The sequence below is a fragment of the Hermetia illucens genome, chromosome 1 (genome assembly GCF_905115235.1).
Source record: "Hermetia illucens chromosome 1, iHerIll2.2.curated.20191125, whole genome shotgun sequence".
NCBI lineage: Eukaryota > Metazoa > Arthropoda > Insecta > Diptera > Stratiomyidae > Hermetia > Hermetia illucens.
This window is the reverse complement of record NC_051849.1, coordinates 149,690,180-149,708,844: the sequence shown is the minus strand read 5'-3', so window position 1 is coordinate 149,708,844 and position 18,665 is coordinate 149,690,180. Positions and strand designations below refer to the sequence as shown.

At 36.5% G+C, this 18,665-nt stretch overlaps 1 protein-coding gene across 2 annotated transcripts in view; it reads right to left on the bottom strand.

Moving 5' to 3' along the window:
- The window catches only part of LOC119646411 (S-adenosylmethionine decarboxylase proenzyme), an 83,984-nt gene continuing 65,319 nt past the window's right edge, over positions 1-18,665 (bottom strand). Inside the window, exons 3-8 of one of the 2 annotated variants that reach the window (XM_038046856.1) lie at positions 16,210-16,378; positions 15,872-16,141; positions 11,111-11,206; positions 11,002-11,022; positions 1,738-1,893; positions 1-1,671 (exon numbers count right to left, since the gene is read on the bottom strand). In XM_038046856.1, the coding sequence (XP_037902784.1) occupies positions 1,534-1,671; positions 1,738-1,893; positions 11,002-11,022; positions 11,111-11,206; positions 15,872-16,141; positions 16,210-16,378 (850 nt within the window). In that variant the 3' untranslated portion in view covers positions 1-1,533. The remainder of the gene's footprint in view (positions 1,672-1,737; positions 1,894-11,001; positions 11,023-11,110; positions 11,207-15,871; positions 16,142-16,209; positions 16,379-18,665) is intronic. The other variant, XM_038046857.1, reaches the window with a different exon arrangement.

Here is an 18,665-nt window from a genome sequence, read left to right as displayed (position 1 = left end):
TATATTAAACAGTGAAAGTATATATTTATTGTAGAGCATAAATGTCATATAAATGGATAATAGTGTAATTATAAAGCCATAAAATTTAAATCCCCTTTTTGCAAATTCAATTCACCAAGGGTCAATCATTTAAGCAAATCCAATCAAACATGAATTCATTCTGTACAAATCTTTCTGATTTCCACTTTATAATACAAATATTCAAGTTGGTTCAACGATAACATGTAAAGTGTTCTTTGTTCATAATAGAGAAGCGATAATAACCTAAGTCTAGTTTTCCCCCAAAAATATATCTAATAATAAACCCATATGTATATGACATGACGGTCGTAGCAATAGATACAATGTATAAATTGAACTTTCTTAGATGAGTTCGGTTCTGGAGACGTTTCCAGTTTCGAAATGGGCATATTCGAATCAATGCTTCAACGGCTGACAACTCAACAATATCAAATAGTTTTTAGATAAATTCTTACATTCCTAATTATATTTTGTTTCAATGAGAGAATTCACCTGATTGTACATAGTTTGGTTATCTTTCAAAATTATTAGAATAAGAAATCATTTCGGCAACGCCAACCGCGATTTGTAAACATCTAATAAAATTAAACTCAATCAAATACGATAATTGTCTTCTTAGTTCCGTCATTTCTGTATCTCAAGTTATCAATTGACTACGTTTTCTAAGTCTTTCCTAAACGATGGAAATGAAATCTTACAGTTTTCTCAATTTCTTTGGCAAATTTTATTTTGATTTTCAGTGTGGGCACTTTGCGCACATGCAAAGTCATAAAATTCATCACTAACTTAAAATAAATCATCTTTTACTTTGCGTACCCTTTGATTGCCTTCTTCTTGCATATTCTTTCTTAATAATTGCTTTCCTTTTCATTTATTGCAATCACTCTCGTCTCGATGATTGATATTAATAAAAATAAGATATTTTGCTCTCAATGATTTCTCATTGTTTTGTTGTCGCATTGCTTAAATGAAATTAATTATTTCAAAATTAAGTTTTTATTAAATGATCATCAAACGAAAAATCAGGTTTGGGCATTTTCAAGAGATTTTATTGCGCCACCATGAGAATAAGATCAACGGAGAATATTCATCGAGATCAACGAAAAATATCCATGAAATTATTTGTATCATTAAAAATGTGAAAATTAACGATAAATCAAATAATTTGCTTGTGGCATTATGATTATGAATAGTTGATGATTTGTGTGTAGAATAAGAAGTTGCTATGGTCACTTCTGGAGTGGTTGGCTTTGTGCGATCTATTAAAGTTTGTTTAGCTGATGATGGTGATAGGGAAAATGTTACTGTTTTGGATGAAGGATTCAACCGCAGCATGGTGTTGAGTTGCTTCCAATTGAATGATGGTTTCTGCGGGAGGGAAGAGAATTGAGTGGATAGATAGGAGGGGAGTGGAAGGAATGGGAATGGGTTGTAGGAGTAAGGATGTGGGAATGATGTGTTTTGGTTTTTGATGACCCCAGCGTCACTTGCATAGGGTTTAACCTGTAACCCTCAGCTTGGGAATTTGCTGTAGTGAGCGTATGTGAGATCGTAAGTTTGGAAGCGACAGTATTGGATGTCGCGACGTTGCCATTCGCCAATCATTTTAGTATGATCGAGTTCACGAGCTGCTGTTTGAGCCGGCGATGTCTGAAAAATTATTGTGAAATTGAAATTAAACTTAAAGCGCATTTGCAGAGTCACGGTATCACTCACCTTATTAGCAAAAATGGTTACAATGAATTTTCCTGGTTGGAATGTATCAATAACGCGATTGATCAACTCGTAATAATTGGAAGATGAAACATTGCTCTCAAAGCTAACGTATGAAAATTCCGGTTCTGGCGTTACATGAATTGTCATATAGCAGCCCTGCAATAGGAAAAATAAAGGATAAACTCAACGATGCACTTAGGCACTAGGCGTATATAATTAATATGATATTTTAAATCAGATAATTACAGAGATATGAAATGAAAAAAAAAAGAGTTGAAGGAACCAAACGTTTGCGCGTCGAGTTGCTCTCTTTACCTAACTGGCAGATTGGAATGGGCTTGACGAAGCACAGCTCCAAGTTGTTTGTTGAATCAAGGAAAAGTTCATCATCCAGGGCGCAATAACATGTATTTGCTCTAGGCGTGCTTTATTATCACTAGCAACTGCCTCTGTCATTAGCAGTACCTAATCTGAGGCACGAATAAGACATACCTATATTATCAACATTGACAAGCAGTTAAGCGAATGTAAGAGCCTCGCCGCCGCGGATTATATTTTCAACGGCCAAATTTCAAAGAATGGATCATAGAAAATTCATCATCCTTAAATCGTTAGGATGGTGAAAGGATTTGAAATGACCAATGTAAATTTTGCGATGGTCAGAAGACCATTCTGAGTAGCCAAAGATGACCAAATGTTAAGCCCGCAAATATTAAAGCTCCACAGAAGTCCAAGTGTAATCTTGCGGGGTTTCCAGCAATTAAATTATTTGAAATAATTGAGACTCAAGAGACTTGTACTGATAAAGGGAATAAGGAAAGGAAAGCAGGAAAGGGAATAAGGAAAGGAAAGCAAAAACAAAATTAATTGTCCCTCACGTGTCGTAGTACAGAACGTGGGGATATCGTGCGAACCTTACAAAGAATAACACCCATTCTAAATTTAGAAAAGAAAAAAACAAGTCGGGAAATCGGAAGCTGAGCGCTTCAGATATGAAAGGTTTTGTTTGTTTCTTCTGTGAGTATATTTGAGTGTAGAACTATCCCATTTGAACGTAGCCCGTTATGTATATGCATTTTGCATGTCTGACTACCCACTTCAGTGATATTGATATTTACTTGCAAACAAAACCTTAAAAACGGCTCAATCACGCTGAGCACCGGTCCACCTCCCTCCTCAGCAGCTGAAGGTCTCGCTTATTTTGCTTTGGTTGACTCCGACTTTAAATTTGGAATTCCCCCTTGATTGGGACAATGGGAAAAACTGCTTCGAATGAATTTTTCTTAATTGATATACCTCGAATGGGCCTCATTACAACAACAAAGCCCCATTATTTGAACGAAATGTTGTGCACGCCACAAAGTCGCCAACACTAGAGTTTTGAGAGCAATCCTTCCTGTTGCGTGTATAGCTTTACCCTTACCCTGGTTATACTATTAATCTATAGACGGCTTTAAAGTCCATGAAAAGATGATGCAACTGATCCAACAGTTTTCTCCATCCAATACCATAGAAAGAAAATCTAATATCTTTTTAAGATTGATATGGATCATTAATGCTCAGGATGCATGGAACTCGGCTCCAACACCCAACTTGTGGTTTCTAAACCGATCACTTGTCCTCAATTTGTGTAACTTCCAACTCGTCGATACTCTAGTTGTTGAACAATTGATCAAAATACTCAACCCAATGCTTCAATATAACATATTCATTGATCGGAAAGACTTCTTTACTTTTCCCGGCAGGATAACCATGGATGTGTTTCTGATAATTTTATATTTTTTTGGCATTAACATATTTTTTTGTTAATTCCGATGATTTCGTTGAAATCCTTGTTTGATTTGTCAATGTCTCATAGCGGTCGAGTGGCGCAAGGCATGAACGATGCACTATTGATTTCAAGCTGCAATGGTCTACTAAAGGGACTGCGGATCGTCCTCAGAGTGATTCTTCAACCGCTTTTACTACTCTAGAAAACATATAGAAAACCCATTATCGAATTAAACGACAAAGAGCTCAGGATCAGGAAAGATAGCGTCTAAAACATCGTGTTTATTTTCTGAAGGAAAAGATGAAAGCAGAAGCGGTCGCGAAAGCTCACCGAATGGTCGCTAGTGCTTACTAGTTGGAGAGATTCTTCAACGACGAAGAAAATTTTGACCGCTGAACAATCGCCTTGATTGCCGCGAATCGCTCAAGGAGGACCAACAAAAGACTACGACAGTGAAAATCCTCGGTCGCAGTCATCTTCCAGCTTCTCTGATGGTGTGCACTGGGATCTGCGACCAGTCGCTGATATTCATCGAAACATACATGAAGGTTAATTTCCCAAACCAACAGCAGCGGGTTTTACGGGTGATGCCACTCAACATTTTGGCACCACTCCGCGTTTGCTTCAAAAAAACTGAATACGGTCGCATTTTGCTCAAGGTGGGTTATTTTGTGTGCAGGGCGTGTAACAAAAAATTTAAAATTTGAAAATTTTAGAACATTTAGAATAGCTGAAGTAAAAGCCCTGATTGATCTGAAAACGTCTTCCAACCGCGAAATATCACGAAGGTTGAAGGTGTCTGAAGCCACCGTAAACGTATAAAGAAGAAAGTGGAGTCAGGTAATAAACTAAGCCCGGAACGAAGGAATAGATGGGTTAGGAAAACCATTTTTAATGTTTTGTGTAAACACAAAACCTTATTAAAATCGGTTTACTGTCTGTCTGTCTGTCCGTCACACGCATTTTTCTCGGAGACGGTTATAGCGATTGACACCAACTTTGGTAGAAAGGTGGGAACTGTGAACGTTCACGCATACAGTGAAAAGGGGGGTGTAAAATTTTTTTTCATCATCATGAGGAGTATCAAATTGAAGGTCTCAATTAGTACTTTTCAAAGCCGATCTTAGTTTTGACATTCGTTGGAAGGGTGGGGAGCGCGAAGGGTTGAAAGTGATCACTTCTTTAAGGGGGCCATTCTCAGAAACTACCAAACCGAAAAATCTGAAAAAAATCAGGAGGCTGCCACTATATGGTGCCTGGGCTCCGAAATACCTTCCATGCCGATATCTGTTTAAATAAAGTTAATAATAGTATATTACTACAATTTTTTGTAATTGGTTAGAAATCCCCCTTAAGTTCATCCTAGTACCATGAAGTTTTGCAGTGATATAGGCTATAATATATACCAAGTATGGTGGAAATTGCACTATTACTAACAAAGTTATAATACCTCAAATTTGTTGCTTCTTTGAAAATTGAAGACTATGAATGTCAATATCACCAGAAAGTGGATACTCTCACATAATATATGGATATATTACGTGCTACGTACTAAGAAATACACAAAACCTTTCGTACCTGAAGCGTCCAGCTTCCGGTTTCCCGACTTGTTACTACTTCTAAGGAAAATTTGCCTAGAAAACAGATGTGCTACCACAAGACAGATAAAATCTCAATTGGAAGATGCTAATGTAATTGCGTCTGAGCGCACTGTACGTAGAAAATTATAGGATTTACACTTAAAGGCCTGCCGACTATGAAGTAATGAACTGATACTTAGGATATTCATTTATTTTTTCTATTCTTGGTAGCTCTGCTTTAGCGATGAAAGCACATTTAAAATTTTGCAGAATAGAACTCAGTTTGTGCGCCGTCGTCCTGGAGAAAAATTTAATCCTGACTGCGTTGCTCAAACTGTGAAGCACCCTAAAGCACCCTACAAAGGTTATAATCTGGTCAGTTATTAGCGGCAAAGGTACTGAACGTTTGTACGTGGTAAAAGGCAGTATATAGAAGTCTTGCAAATTCGGTTGGTTCCCCAGCTCAGAGAGTGTTTTCCGAATGGGGAGCGATTCATTTTCATGCAGGATGGGGCACCCTGTCACACGGCGCGATCTGTGAAAACTTATTTGCGAGAGCAGATTGGATTGGCCGGGTAATAGCCCCGATATGAACCCAAATGGAAATGTGTGGGAGCTGATGAAGAGGGAAGTGGCTAAAGAGGTGATCATAACCGAAACTCAGCTCCTAGAAAAAATAAACCATATGTGGAACCATCATCCTCAATTGCAGGATACAGTACAATCTTGCATTGGCAGCATGCCGCGAAAAATTGTAGCTATCATAGCGGCAAAAGGTGGCTCAACAAAATATTAATATTATATTTTATGGCGTACATTTCAAAGTTCTTTAGCAGTTAATAAATACATATTTTTTCTAAAAGAATGATGTTTTATTTTTGTTAACAATTAGGTAAGGCTAAGTATAGTATACGTACAAATTACATACATGTGTCTATTTATAAATTTTAAAGCTGAAAAATACCCGATAATAAAGATTTTGCATAGAATCTGCACTGCGTCTAATAATATGGCCAGGGACGGAGCATTTCGGTCTGGATCGTTTCAGATGGATGAGATGGTGCTGTTATTCGAGCGTGAAACTTCTTACCAACGAAATAGTGATTCGAATCTATGTATCTTCCCCTTCTTTAGCCTTTGTTCTGCGCCATTTTTCTCCGTGAACGGTTTGGTCATGTGGAGTTGAGAGGCCCTTAAACCACCATCTAGCGTACCCAACCTTTATTGCCTGATCCGGCCTTTTGGGAGTTTCCCATTAACTTCCACCCGCAGGTTAATCATGGCCAGTGAGTTGATTAGCGCGAATCTCATGACAGTACGATCGAAAACAAATCTCTCGTAATTTTTCCCACGATGGGTACAACTTCATATTGATCCCGCCTCATTTTAAATGTAACCATTGTAGATTGCGCCGCTGGTCCAAAGCAACGTCTTTATCTTCCTCAGTCGTTCAGCGCACAGGACCACAGAGTATGACAAGGCGGTCAATATTTCGACAGATTTTGGATTTGAGACATTCGTTGATATGTGTCCATGGCAAAAACAAAGAGGATTGAGTCACGAACCGATTTTGATATACCTGCCACCCTGCGAATTTTAATTTCCGTACCGCAATAGAGCAATTTAACCAGAGCCAGAGTTCCTCTGGCACTAAGTGTTCCCGCAATGTTATCACATTTATCAAAGCCGAGAAGTAACCTGGCCTATTTGGTTGAAAGTGTTTCCGTCTGGAAAGACCCACGTTTGTTTGTAGATCTCTTTCTGCCCAAACTAGATACTTCAAATGAACATTTCATGCATCATTGCTAGTTGTTTGTCATTGACACACTCATGCAAGACATGGAGGCCCATGTAGTGCCTGAATATACGCTTCCTCTTTTCTTTTCTGTTGAAATCTTCAAGTATGCTTCGACGGTTCGTTGGGATGCTTCATAGAAACTGCCTTTCTCACATTTTATGGTGTCTTCTATAGGGATATGAACACACCAATTCCTAATCCCATTTTAACTGTGCATATTTTTACTCCGCGCATTTTTTAATTTACGCCATAACTAATATCAGTTTCGGAAAGTATTAATCGACTTTTCATTTGATACTTCACATGACTATATTCAGTGAAAAAAATTTTTTGTTTCTCCCTTTGCCGGTGTGGGGAGCCCCCTTAAACGTCACGTAAATTTATGTCATGCACTGTATGCGTGGGATTTCATAGTTCCCACATGTCCGCCAAATTTCTTTTGATTCGGTGTAGCTCTTTTGGAAAAAAGTCCGTACGACAGACAAACAAACAGAGAATCGATTTTAATAAGGTTTTGTTTTACGTTAAATCTTAAAAACTTTTATTCAGAGTCTAATAGATTTATGTAGGCATTTTTGTATAAGGCTATGCTAAATCGATGTGGCACAATTTCTACGAAAATTGCTCCGGAAAAGAAATTTAATAGCTTTGTTCTGGTTTTGATGAAAAATGGTAAAATTGCGTTCTCTGCTGATGAACTGATTGTACTGACTTCCGCTCTGCGTTGGAACCTTTATTCCTCAATTTTAGACTTGATACCTTGCGACAGTTGTGTCGGGAAATGATTCATATGTGATGTACACTTAACATTCTCCTATTTGATAAGATTCATGAAATATAGGAATAAACAAAGACCCATTTTTTGCTACACGCATACACGTGACTCAATTGATCACCCTTTCGTTTTGAGTGTAATAAAAATATATATTGTTTCAGTGGTTCATTGGCCGTACAATGTGTTGGAATATGCGGCAAATGTAATTCGAGGGTGATAATCGAAAAGATTTGAACTAATTTTATGTCATCGACCTTAAAAATTGTCTTCGGAACCAAGATACCACTACAAGTAAATCTATTCGGTTTTGGCTGCAGTTTTCGTGCTACTTAATATAAGTATGAATGGCAAGCAATATTAACGATTTTGGGCGTCATTTCTAAACAACATACAGAGTAAGATCACGCATGGCCTGAATATGGAACATGCAACGATAGCTTTCTTAAAAAACATAAACTTGCTAATTCCATATTGCTAGGCAAATATATCTTGAAAGCAGCAAAGGGAAGATTTTGTACAATTTGGGAAAGGAACTCAAATAAGACAGAACGGGTTCATTAAAGTTCTAGGGAGTGTACGTAATATACGGAATAATAATATCACTACCGTCAAGGCTTAATTTATTGATTTAATATCTCTTCTCAAAATGACAGAGATGCATCGGATGAGATCACAGCTTAAGCCTACGAAACAAATAATTTAAGGTCATCTACGTAAATAGAAAATATGAAGCAAGAAGAGGCCCAAGAATGGGATCTTAAGAATGAGAAGGAGTTTGAATAACTGCTAAAAACGTAAGAAAGTGAACGATTCGAATTCATAATAGCGTGGATGGATATCATGTGATTTCTATAAGAAAATACCTTAGAAAAATCGATGAATTTTTACCGAAAAAGTCAGTCGGTTAGAATGAAATTCTTGGAAGACTATTTTTGCGTTTATGGATGATAGGCTTCAAGTTGTCAAAACGATTGCCCTATTTTCGGGGCATAATTTCGGCGGAAATTTATTATGATTTGGGTGGCTTCAACGATTACGCTTATCAAAATTCTGAAGACTATCAGGCAATTTTGGACAATTTTTTGTTGTATTAAAGACGCTTTCGAGTGGTTGAGCGCATATTTACCCATCGAGAAACAGCAGTTCGCACATTTTTGCCGTCAAAAAATTGGGTTGAGAGGAGCAAAGTACAAATTGAGTAGTCTAAATTGGCATTCAGAGAAAGAATATGGATGATCATTGCCACTTCAAGATAAACTTTTTTCTAGAGAATAGAAAAAAAGAGAAGACTGTGGGAGTTTCCAAGAAATGTACAGCATTTTCATGATTTCATTTTGCGTGCTCCTCATAGTCCCAAATATATATTAATATTGCATAGTCGGACATGCTAAAGCACATACATAACGGGCTACGTACAAATGGGATAGTTCTACACTCAAATATACTCACAGAAAAAGCAAACAAAACCTTTCATACCTGAAGCGCCTAGCTTCCGGTTTCTCGACTTGTTTTAAATGCAATCAGAACTGGACAATCGTTTATTTTCGCTACTAACATTTAAATGTCTCTTCACATTTCATTTGAGACCTGCGATAAATTTATTCCCAATTATTCGTTGCGGATAGTAAAAAATGTATAATATTATATGAGGCGCCATATATAGTAGCTCTTAGCTCTCCTATTAACAACAATCAATTCCTAAGCCTTTCAGGATCTCCTTCCATATAAAGTTATTAAAATTTCCGCACAATATTGCATTTTTTTTTTACATTCTTCAACATATTTAATGAAAACCAAAACTTGTCAAGAATTTCTCTCTGGATTTGAAAAAAAATGACAATAAAGAACTTTATGTGAATTGTATGAATATTTTCAGAGTAAAGTTTGCTTAGAACTCCATGGACGGCTTATATGTTTATATGTGTACACTTTACTTCAAATCTGTTTAATTTTAGGGAAGTTTCAACAAATTTTGGCATATTTTGCATGTATCAAATTAAACATAAGAATAGCAAAATCAAGTTTCGCCTCCTTTGGCCTTAACCACAGCTTCTAATTACTCTGACAGCGATCCATAGGGTGCATCTAGCATATCAGGGGAAAAATCTTCATAAGAGACAAACTGCTTTTCCTGAACCATTTGGTTTAATCAAATTAAATTTGGACTCGAAATGGAATCGAAAGAATGACTCTTTTTCGGTCGTCTCCGCTTCAGTTTCGCCGAGCCAATCTATCTTATCACAAGAGGCTTTTTGGAAGGCTTTCGAGTACGATAATTTCTCCAGCTCTCTTTTAATTTTTGGAGTCGTTTAAATTTATTTAGGAGGCTAATCTGACCAATATCCCTACAATCGTGATATTTTCCAATTGGTTTTCTCATGCTTCCATCTTCATAAATTGCGCAGGAAACATTACACAGTGGTATGTACTTTGCCAGCTCTCTCTTGCAGAGGTAAAGATTCCTCTCTGCAAACTAGATTTCTCGCCTGTCCTGCACTTAATTTTCCTTTCCGATTTATTGAAATGCGTTTAATTTTCGAAAACCACACTAAACCATCACCCGAAACCACTGAATTACACTCTAAATTGGCCTGAAAGTCAAAGTCGATGGTAAACGACCAAAAGGCAGGCTGAAACAACGATGGCTTGATACGCTGGTTGGGCTTTTAAAAGCCCCGAGATTGCACCCAGATCAGGCATTCGATGGAGCCAAATGGTCGACCCCGCTTGTGAACGGGGCAAAGGCTAAAGAAAAAGAAGAATGATAATTTTAGGCAATAATGCGTTTTGGGATGCATCCATGACTTGAGAAGTGAATCTTATCTTTAGAGCGAGACGAAGTTTATGCCAATCGATTGCACCAAATGATTGCAACTCTTCAACGATTTATATATTACAAATAATTTATTACTTTTTGCAAAAAGTAATTTATTGTCTTCATATTAATCAGACTCTTGTCGTTATAAATTGGTGGATATTACTATATAATTATCAAACGTACACTCTGCTATTATATAATCGAGTGACATTGAGCTATTAAATTGCGTCAATTTTTATCTTTTCTTCATTTCCTGAAAGAAACGAAACCCCAATATAGCTCATCGTATGCAGTTATCTCCGACCTATCATACTAAGCGCTTCATTCTCATCTGTCTGAATTTTTGGAGGCATCAAAAGGAGAAGGAAAATGTTTTATTTTTACAATTTTTTTGATGGGCATATAAAAATATGAAGTCAACCAGGAAATACTAAAGATTATGCACTTTAGTAATCACCGTTTAGTTCTCCGCAAAAATACTTATCATACTCTAAAGCAACAATGTCGTTACAGTTTACTTACTTGTGAATATTCCCCCGGAAACTTTACAAAACGAAGCAATGAAATAAAATTTGATGTTTAAAAGAATGCGAAATTACGATGATTATTTTGAAAATTCGCATATACTTACATTATTTTTACCGATGCCATTCATAGAATAACCGCATGGTTCAAATAGATAGTCATCAATTACCATGCCTGGAATTAGTTTATGAATTCCAGCTCTCTGTAATAGAATAACAAAATTTAGTTGTCAGAAATTATTATAGATATACATACTTAAAAATAATGTTTGAAATTCACATTTAATCTTCGTGAAAATTTACTTCCTTTAAAAAGGAAGGGGAAGTTTCATTTTTTTCCCCCAATTAATGCTATTTTATATGAATTGAAATGATTCCTTCATTTTTGAGCGAATGTTCATAGTTTCTACAGTACCAATTTAGTTTACCCCAATAAGACTCTGGTTTGTTCATATTCGGACACCGCAAAGACACAATAAAAATTAGCGACGGATATGGGGTAAAATTTCTTCAAAAGTACTTTTTTAAACTGCAAAATAGAAAAACGTCAGCAAATGAAACGTTCACATTCAGGCATGTTGCGTTGAAGTGTCCAACAAATGATAAAATAGACTGAGATCTATCTAATGACTATTAAAAGATGAATGTTCAGACACCACGAAGTTTTTCTTTGGTAAGCTCAAAAAAATCTTAAGGGGCTTATCTGATCCTAGAAAATTCACTAGGCTCTTATAATGATATGAACCTATCAAAGTACAAAGCTTCTGTGCGATTATTATTTTACTAGAGAACCTGTTAGCCATAATGGCTGCAATGGGGGTTTTATAAAAATAGTTCCTTTGCTTACTATAGTTTTTTTTAAATAAAACTATTAAAAGGAAAAGTTTCCAGTTTAACTATAGAATTATATTTATTTAAAGGTAGCAAACACGTGTTTCGGACGCAAGATGTGTGCGTCTTCAGTGCTGGTTTTTTAATTTAAAATTAATTAAAATCAAAAAACCAGCACTGGAGGAGAGCAATATAATTCTATAGTTAAACTGGAAACTTTTCCTTTTAATAGTTTTATTTCATTTGACAGTTTTGTTTTCTGGCTTTGTGTTCATTATGGCATTGTGCTGTGTGCTTGGTTACATTTCTTTACAAAATCAAGTCATTTATTGTTAAGTGGGTTTGTATTTTTGAATCTGGCCCATCCCCAAAAGTGTTTGGAACAATACCTTTCAAGGTATGATATAATGATAATCGAAGCGCCCCAGGTAGTAGTTATCTATCGAAATCGAATTATCGAAATTTTCAAATGAATTCGTTTGACTGTGTAACCAATTTTCCAATTATACGCACGAGAAGAACGTCACTTAATTATTTGTGTTTATCCGGATTCCAAATAGACCAAGGCCTAGATAAAAAAAAACTCACTTTCCAGCACAATAACCTTGGATTAAATTTCGCATAGTTTCTCCACGAAAATCCAATGACTTTTGCGAGTGGAGCTCAAAACCTATTGTAAATAAATGACATTTTTCAAAAGGTTATTGCTTCTAAACATCCCCACAAATGGCCTCCCTGAATGTAGTATCAAACCTTAAAACATCGTCCCAAGTTTGCATCTTCAGATCCACCTCCAGTTCCCGGCAAGATGATATCGATCATATTCCCAGGTAAACAATTTGTAATGCACGAATAACATACAAATTCACTACTTGTGCTAAGATTGGGATTTATTTATGATTTTAGTTTGAGTTTTAATTTTGTCTTTCTTTCCTTCTTTATGGCATTTCTTGATTCGACATTTCCATTCATTGCAACCCTCAAATCAAAATATCCCTTAAAGGAAGTGATGGAAAGCAATTTTAAATTGAAACTGCAAAAGACAGCATCGACTGGAGAGTTGAAGATTTCACTTTCAGATAAACCATCAACACTTAAAATTATCATAAAGTTTCAGTACCGAAGTTGGTGAAACGAGAATTAGAGAATGGTTAATCCAATGCTTCCGAGGATGTTTCTGACTTTGTACTCAATTTCAATTCATAGATTAGGAAAAGAAATGAAAGAAGTCCATCGGTTTAATAAACTCTTCCACCAGAAGTACATGAAGCTGGTTTCCTTATATGTAGGAATGAGGACGAATTTACTCGAATGAACGGAAATTAAGGAGTCACGAGATCTGTCACTGCTAGAAAGTCAAGTCTTCATGAAACGGTGAAAATGGACGAAAGGTACGATATAAGAAGTCTATGATAATAATAAAGAAAAGGAATCCACAAAACTATTGGGAGTATACATTAGCTCGGTTCGTTTTTAAAAGAAGGCTTTGACTATTGTGAATGATTGGTAAACATAGGCGATATTTCTTATTTTTTGGGCATACAACTTAATTCGGTCCATTTTCAAAAGTTGCCTCTAGGTTCTATAGATAATTGATGGCGATAGATCAATTTTGTGCAGTGTCAACACCTGCGTTGCGTTGAAAATGTCGAGTCTTATTCTAAATAAACATCATTTACGGAAAGTTTTGATTTTCTGTTTGGAAGAAAAGGGCAGCCGAGGGACATCGAATTCTAGTGGAAATTAATGATTAACCCGCAACATCGGATAAATTTTGCGGAGTATTGTCGACGATTTAAAAGTGGTAATTTTAATGTTGACAATAAGGATTCGGGTCAATCTAACAAAATCAAAAACGAAGTAGAAACATTACTTGACTAAGATTCGTGTAAAACGCAAAAAGGGTTCATGGAAATGGTGAAAATCCTCCAACAAAGCTTTTTCGAAACGAGTCAAAACCACGGAATACCTCCAAAAGCAAGGTAATTGGGTCACATGCCTGCTGAAACAGAGATATATCGAGCGCCGATTTAGCATGTTCTAAATGTTGCCTGGACGATACAAAAAGCTGTTTCTACTCAGAATCATAATCGAAGAAGAAAAATGAACTCAGGACGACAACCCGAAATGCCAAAGGTCGTATGTAAAGCCCGGCCAACTGGAAACATTATCGTGGAAGCCGAATATTCATGGCATTAAGGTGATGCTCAGTATTTGTCGGGTTCAACAGGGTGTGATCTACTGTGAACTTGTGTGTTAAAGAAAGCTATACGCGAAAAAGTCCAGAATATGCAACCAGACAGTAATTCATCATAGAAACGCTCAGAAGATAGAGGATTGTATATTCTGGCTCATCTTCCTTATAGCCGAGGCCTCACCCCTTTCGACTACTATTTGTTTCGATATATGCAACACGCTTGGACTAAAATACGATTCACTCCAGAACAGATTATCAAAAATTGGTTCGATTTATTCTTGGCTTCAAATGATGAAGGCTTCTTTCGCGATGGAATCTATAAATTTGTCCGAAAGTATAGGTTAACAGCGGACAATAATTCGAATAATACATTAATTCATGTTACCCGTCATATAAATTTCAAACAAAAAAACAGCGAATAAAGTTGTATACCCAATACCAAAAACCTTCCTTTTTACCATGTTTAAAATGTCATTCTTCGTGTCACCAAGCGACTTTTAATTTTCTCTCTCTAATTAAAAGAAAAGTGGAGCTGAAGTCCATTGAATGTTGTCGAAGTTTGTGGTGACACTGGCCCAACTACTACCCTACTTTCATAAGTTGCAGTCTCGTTCTGGAAAACTACAAACATCGAAGTCAAAGAATTAGAAACAAAGAAGATAAAAGTCAAGTGTTAAGGAATTTGGGGAAACATTGGGAACTACTCAGTCGTTCCACAGGGAGTGATACAAAAATTCGATGATTTTTCAGCCACGAGAGGTGGATGCAAAAGCAACAAAGAAACGAGTTTTTGCATCCGATCGTGACTGGAGATGAGAAGTGAATACTATATGATAGTCCCAAGGAGCATAAACATTACGTTATGCCCAGTCCATTGGTGCCGTGGATCTCAACAACAAAATCCAATTTGTTTTTGCTATAGTAAAAGAATACTCAATGCAGGTATAACTGGCAATAAAAAGAGAAAAACGGCAGAGGAAATCATTAAATATGGCATTAACAAGGACAATTACAAAATGTTGCGCAGTTTACTGTGATTGACACGATACGACAGTTTTTGAACATCCACTGAGAACGGCAAAACACGGGCGTTTCTTCCGTACTTACGACCGGATTCGCTAATATTCGAAGTATTGATGGATGCTTAAGGAAAAATTAATAGCGAAATCGAAAGCTGGGTTGTCTGCTTTTTAGGCACAATATGCTTCTATGGTATAACGGTTCATTGATTGTTTAGAGTTTAGAAGCATAAGGGAGAAATGACGCAGAATCAGTGTTTATGACGAGATGCCTTATAACTTTTTGATTGCTAAAATTGTCTGTTCAGTGGGCACATGCTCAGCTATGGATGAACTATGATCACATTGAAACAAGAGAACTGCGTTCATAGAGATTCTTCAAATGGAGGCAAAAATGCTGATAATTTTGCTTTTCTTTTGAACTAAATAGTGTTCGATAAAGCCAATAATATATGTGCTTTAAAAGGTGAGAAAGTTGACGAGTCGGCCTGTTTGATTTTGTTTTGAACGTGAGCTAGAGTGCGTCTTTGCATCCTCCTCATTTGAAAACATTACCGAGCAAAAAGGTAACAATAATTGTGATGATAATGAAACTCAAGCATATTTGAAATCTCAGTTAGACGAATTAATCGGAACCTCACGCTAGCCACTGAAATATCACATTACTTGCTACAATAGGTAAAGTACACTTTCAGGTTTGAATTTAAGAATCGGCTGGTTCAGGTAACTATTATAGAATAGGGTCTCCTTTCAGGGAGACAAGAAACCATTAAGTAGCTGTTTTAACATTAAAATCTAACATATTATTTCGAAAATCTTACCTCAGTAGCCTCTACAGCCTTGGAACATTCCTCTTTGGTAAATGTTGATAGGACAGTCGGATCCAATTCAGTCATTAAAATTTCTATGGTTTGATCGGGTTCAATAAGTTCCATATTTTCGATGCGTCTTTGTAACTCTCCTCCCCCGCGGCTTAACGTGTATAGATACCAACAGTCGCGATTTACTGAACCTAAACAATAGGCGCGACCGTCGTCGAAGAACGAATCAAGTAAGGCAACTTCCTCTTCAAAGCCGCGATGGGGTGACACCTATACATATAGACGATTATAAATAAATTAAAAATTTAATCGCATCGTAAAAGTAAATTATTCCTTACTTGCAAATCAGGACGCTTGAAGTTCTTCCGAGAATAGAAGAGTTCTTCAATGTCTGTATATCCTATTTGCTCAGCCATCTCCAATAGAGGCTCTAAGCATTGAAGAGGGGTTGTTGTCCCACATGTCTTTAATATCCAACGACGTTTTGAGACAAACATGCTGCTTTCACTGTAAAAAAGACAATAGTTTTCGTTAATAAAATGATCAATGATCTCATTTGGTAGTTTGAATTTGTAAATGTTTATGGTTTCTCGTTTGATATAATATAAGGTAGGCGCAGATATGCACTCCTAAACAGAAAGTATAAATATGTTTCTTGCTCATAATCGTCTTTAATTTCAGTAAATTCACAATAATTTCTCCAGTATGTATGAAGAATAACTATATATGCATATATAATAAACATAAACAGATAATCAGCCATTTGGGGTTCATATTTGGAAGATTAAATTGCATTAGCAAAATAGTCATTCACAAAGGAAAAAGTAATTTTAGATGCAGTTATTTGCATCGGTTACTTTGATATCTTATTCAATTTCAAAGAAGAAGCAAAAAAGATCTTTAGCTATGCAATATTACACGGGCCATATGTGCTGTCTCAAATGAAATAAAAGCAATGAATGAATCACTTTAAATTCCTTGCCCTAACGATATATATCACATAGTGAAAATTAAATTACTTTAATAAAGATCAAAACAACGATAATAAACTAAAACTACGGCCTACGATAATGATGACTAGTCTCACGGATAAGAAACTAATGATAGTTTGTTAAAGAAGCACAGGCTATAAAGATTTCGGTTCCTAAAAGAATCCTTGCGTTCATCACTTGGTCCAGGCCTTTATTCGTTATATCGCATTTTGAGGGTACGTGCAGGTCCGTCGAGAGAAAGATAAAGACCAGGAGAAAGGGTTTCCCTGGACCGGGACTATTTTTGGGGGCTCAAACAAAGAAACTTTAATAAAATTAGAGCAATTGACAATTTCGTATGACGTCGTATTATTTTCACCCTGGGCCCGATTTTCCTCCCTATAATCTTGAATACATGAGAGGAAACGAGTTGTGCCGAGTTGAATCAGCCAGAATGTATTGGCTCAATTTCGTTAAACACAGCAAATTTTGAGATTTTCCGAATTAATTGTACATGTACATCTTGAACATGGTGGTGGACTCGTATGAGTAAGTTATGAACTTGAGCAAATGCTGCTCCTGTGCGAGTTATGTAGTTGAAACAATGCTCTTGGGTAATAAGTTCATCTAATTCGTGCTGAAGAGAATAACTTGATATAGAGTTCTACGCGGAACACCTTGAAGGAATTGAATTATACCTCAATGACTGAAATAAATTTCATTGACAGAGCCGAAGGAGATTTTATTTAGCACTGCATGAACATTCTGGTTGGTGCGTTACCACATCATTACCAAAATGATGAACTGGAAGTTGGATTGTAAGGAGCATCTGTCGATGGTTACTAGCAGGATATTGCACAAAATCAGGCAACCTTTTTCGCACCGAAATAACCTTATACCCTTGGGAAAATATTGTGATAATTTTTTGTTATGGATTTTTCTGGGAGTGGATAGCGCGCATTCTCAGAAATGCGTGTTTTTAAAAATCAGACTTAAAAAATAAAAGAAAAATATTTTTTGTTTTTTTTTCAACCTTTATCTCGTTCAGAATCTGGGTCAGCTAATCTTGAACAGTTGAAGCCGTCCGTGCATCAAGAACTCTTGGCCATTTCTCTACACGATCGGTGTCCGTCCTGTCGCGTCGATTGAGGTGCTTAGCATTTCTCCGAGGCTTTGAATCTAACACGATTACGAATTTCGCAACATAGCGATTCTTTTTTTTCTGTGGTGTACGTTGAACCACTCGAGATTTTCAATTTCATCAAACATCCGTCGGATTACTTTATGAATTTCATCTACTTCCATCAACTGCCCCTACCTTAGCGGCCTCTTTTAAATTGAGTTTTTCTTACTTTTAACCTTTACAAAGGAGAACGTGTATACTTGAGTAAACCGAAAAAAACTTATACACAGACCCAATATTAGACCAGAGTGGCCTGATAACTGATAACAGTTTCATGCCAGTTTTCCTAAATTTACTCCAAGGAAACGCTTGGTAAAGTTAGTTATCTGTGAGGATGAAAAGATAATGTTACCTTTAAGAATACTTATGAATAAAACAAGTCGGGGAACCGGAAGCTGGGTGCTTCAGATGTGAAAGGTTTTGTATATTTCTTTTATAAAAATATTTAAGTGGACATTTGTCACATTAGTACCTAGCACGTAATATATGCATATATGTGAGAATATCCACTTTCGCGTGATACTGATATTGAAAGTCTTGAATTTGCACAGAAGCGACAACTTTGACCTAGAATACCTATGTTACTGCAATTATATGATTCTAGGATGAAATTAAGGGGGGCTTGCAGTCAATTACTAAA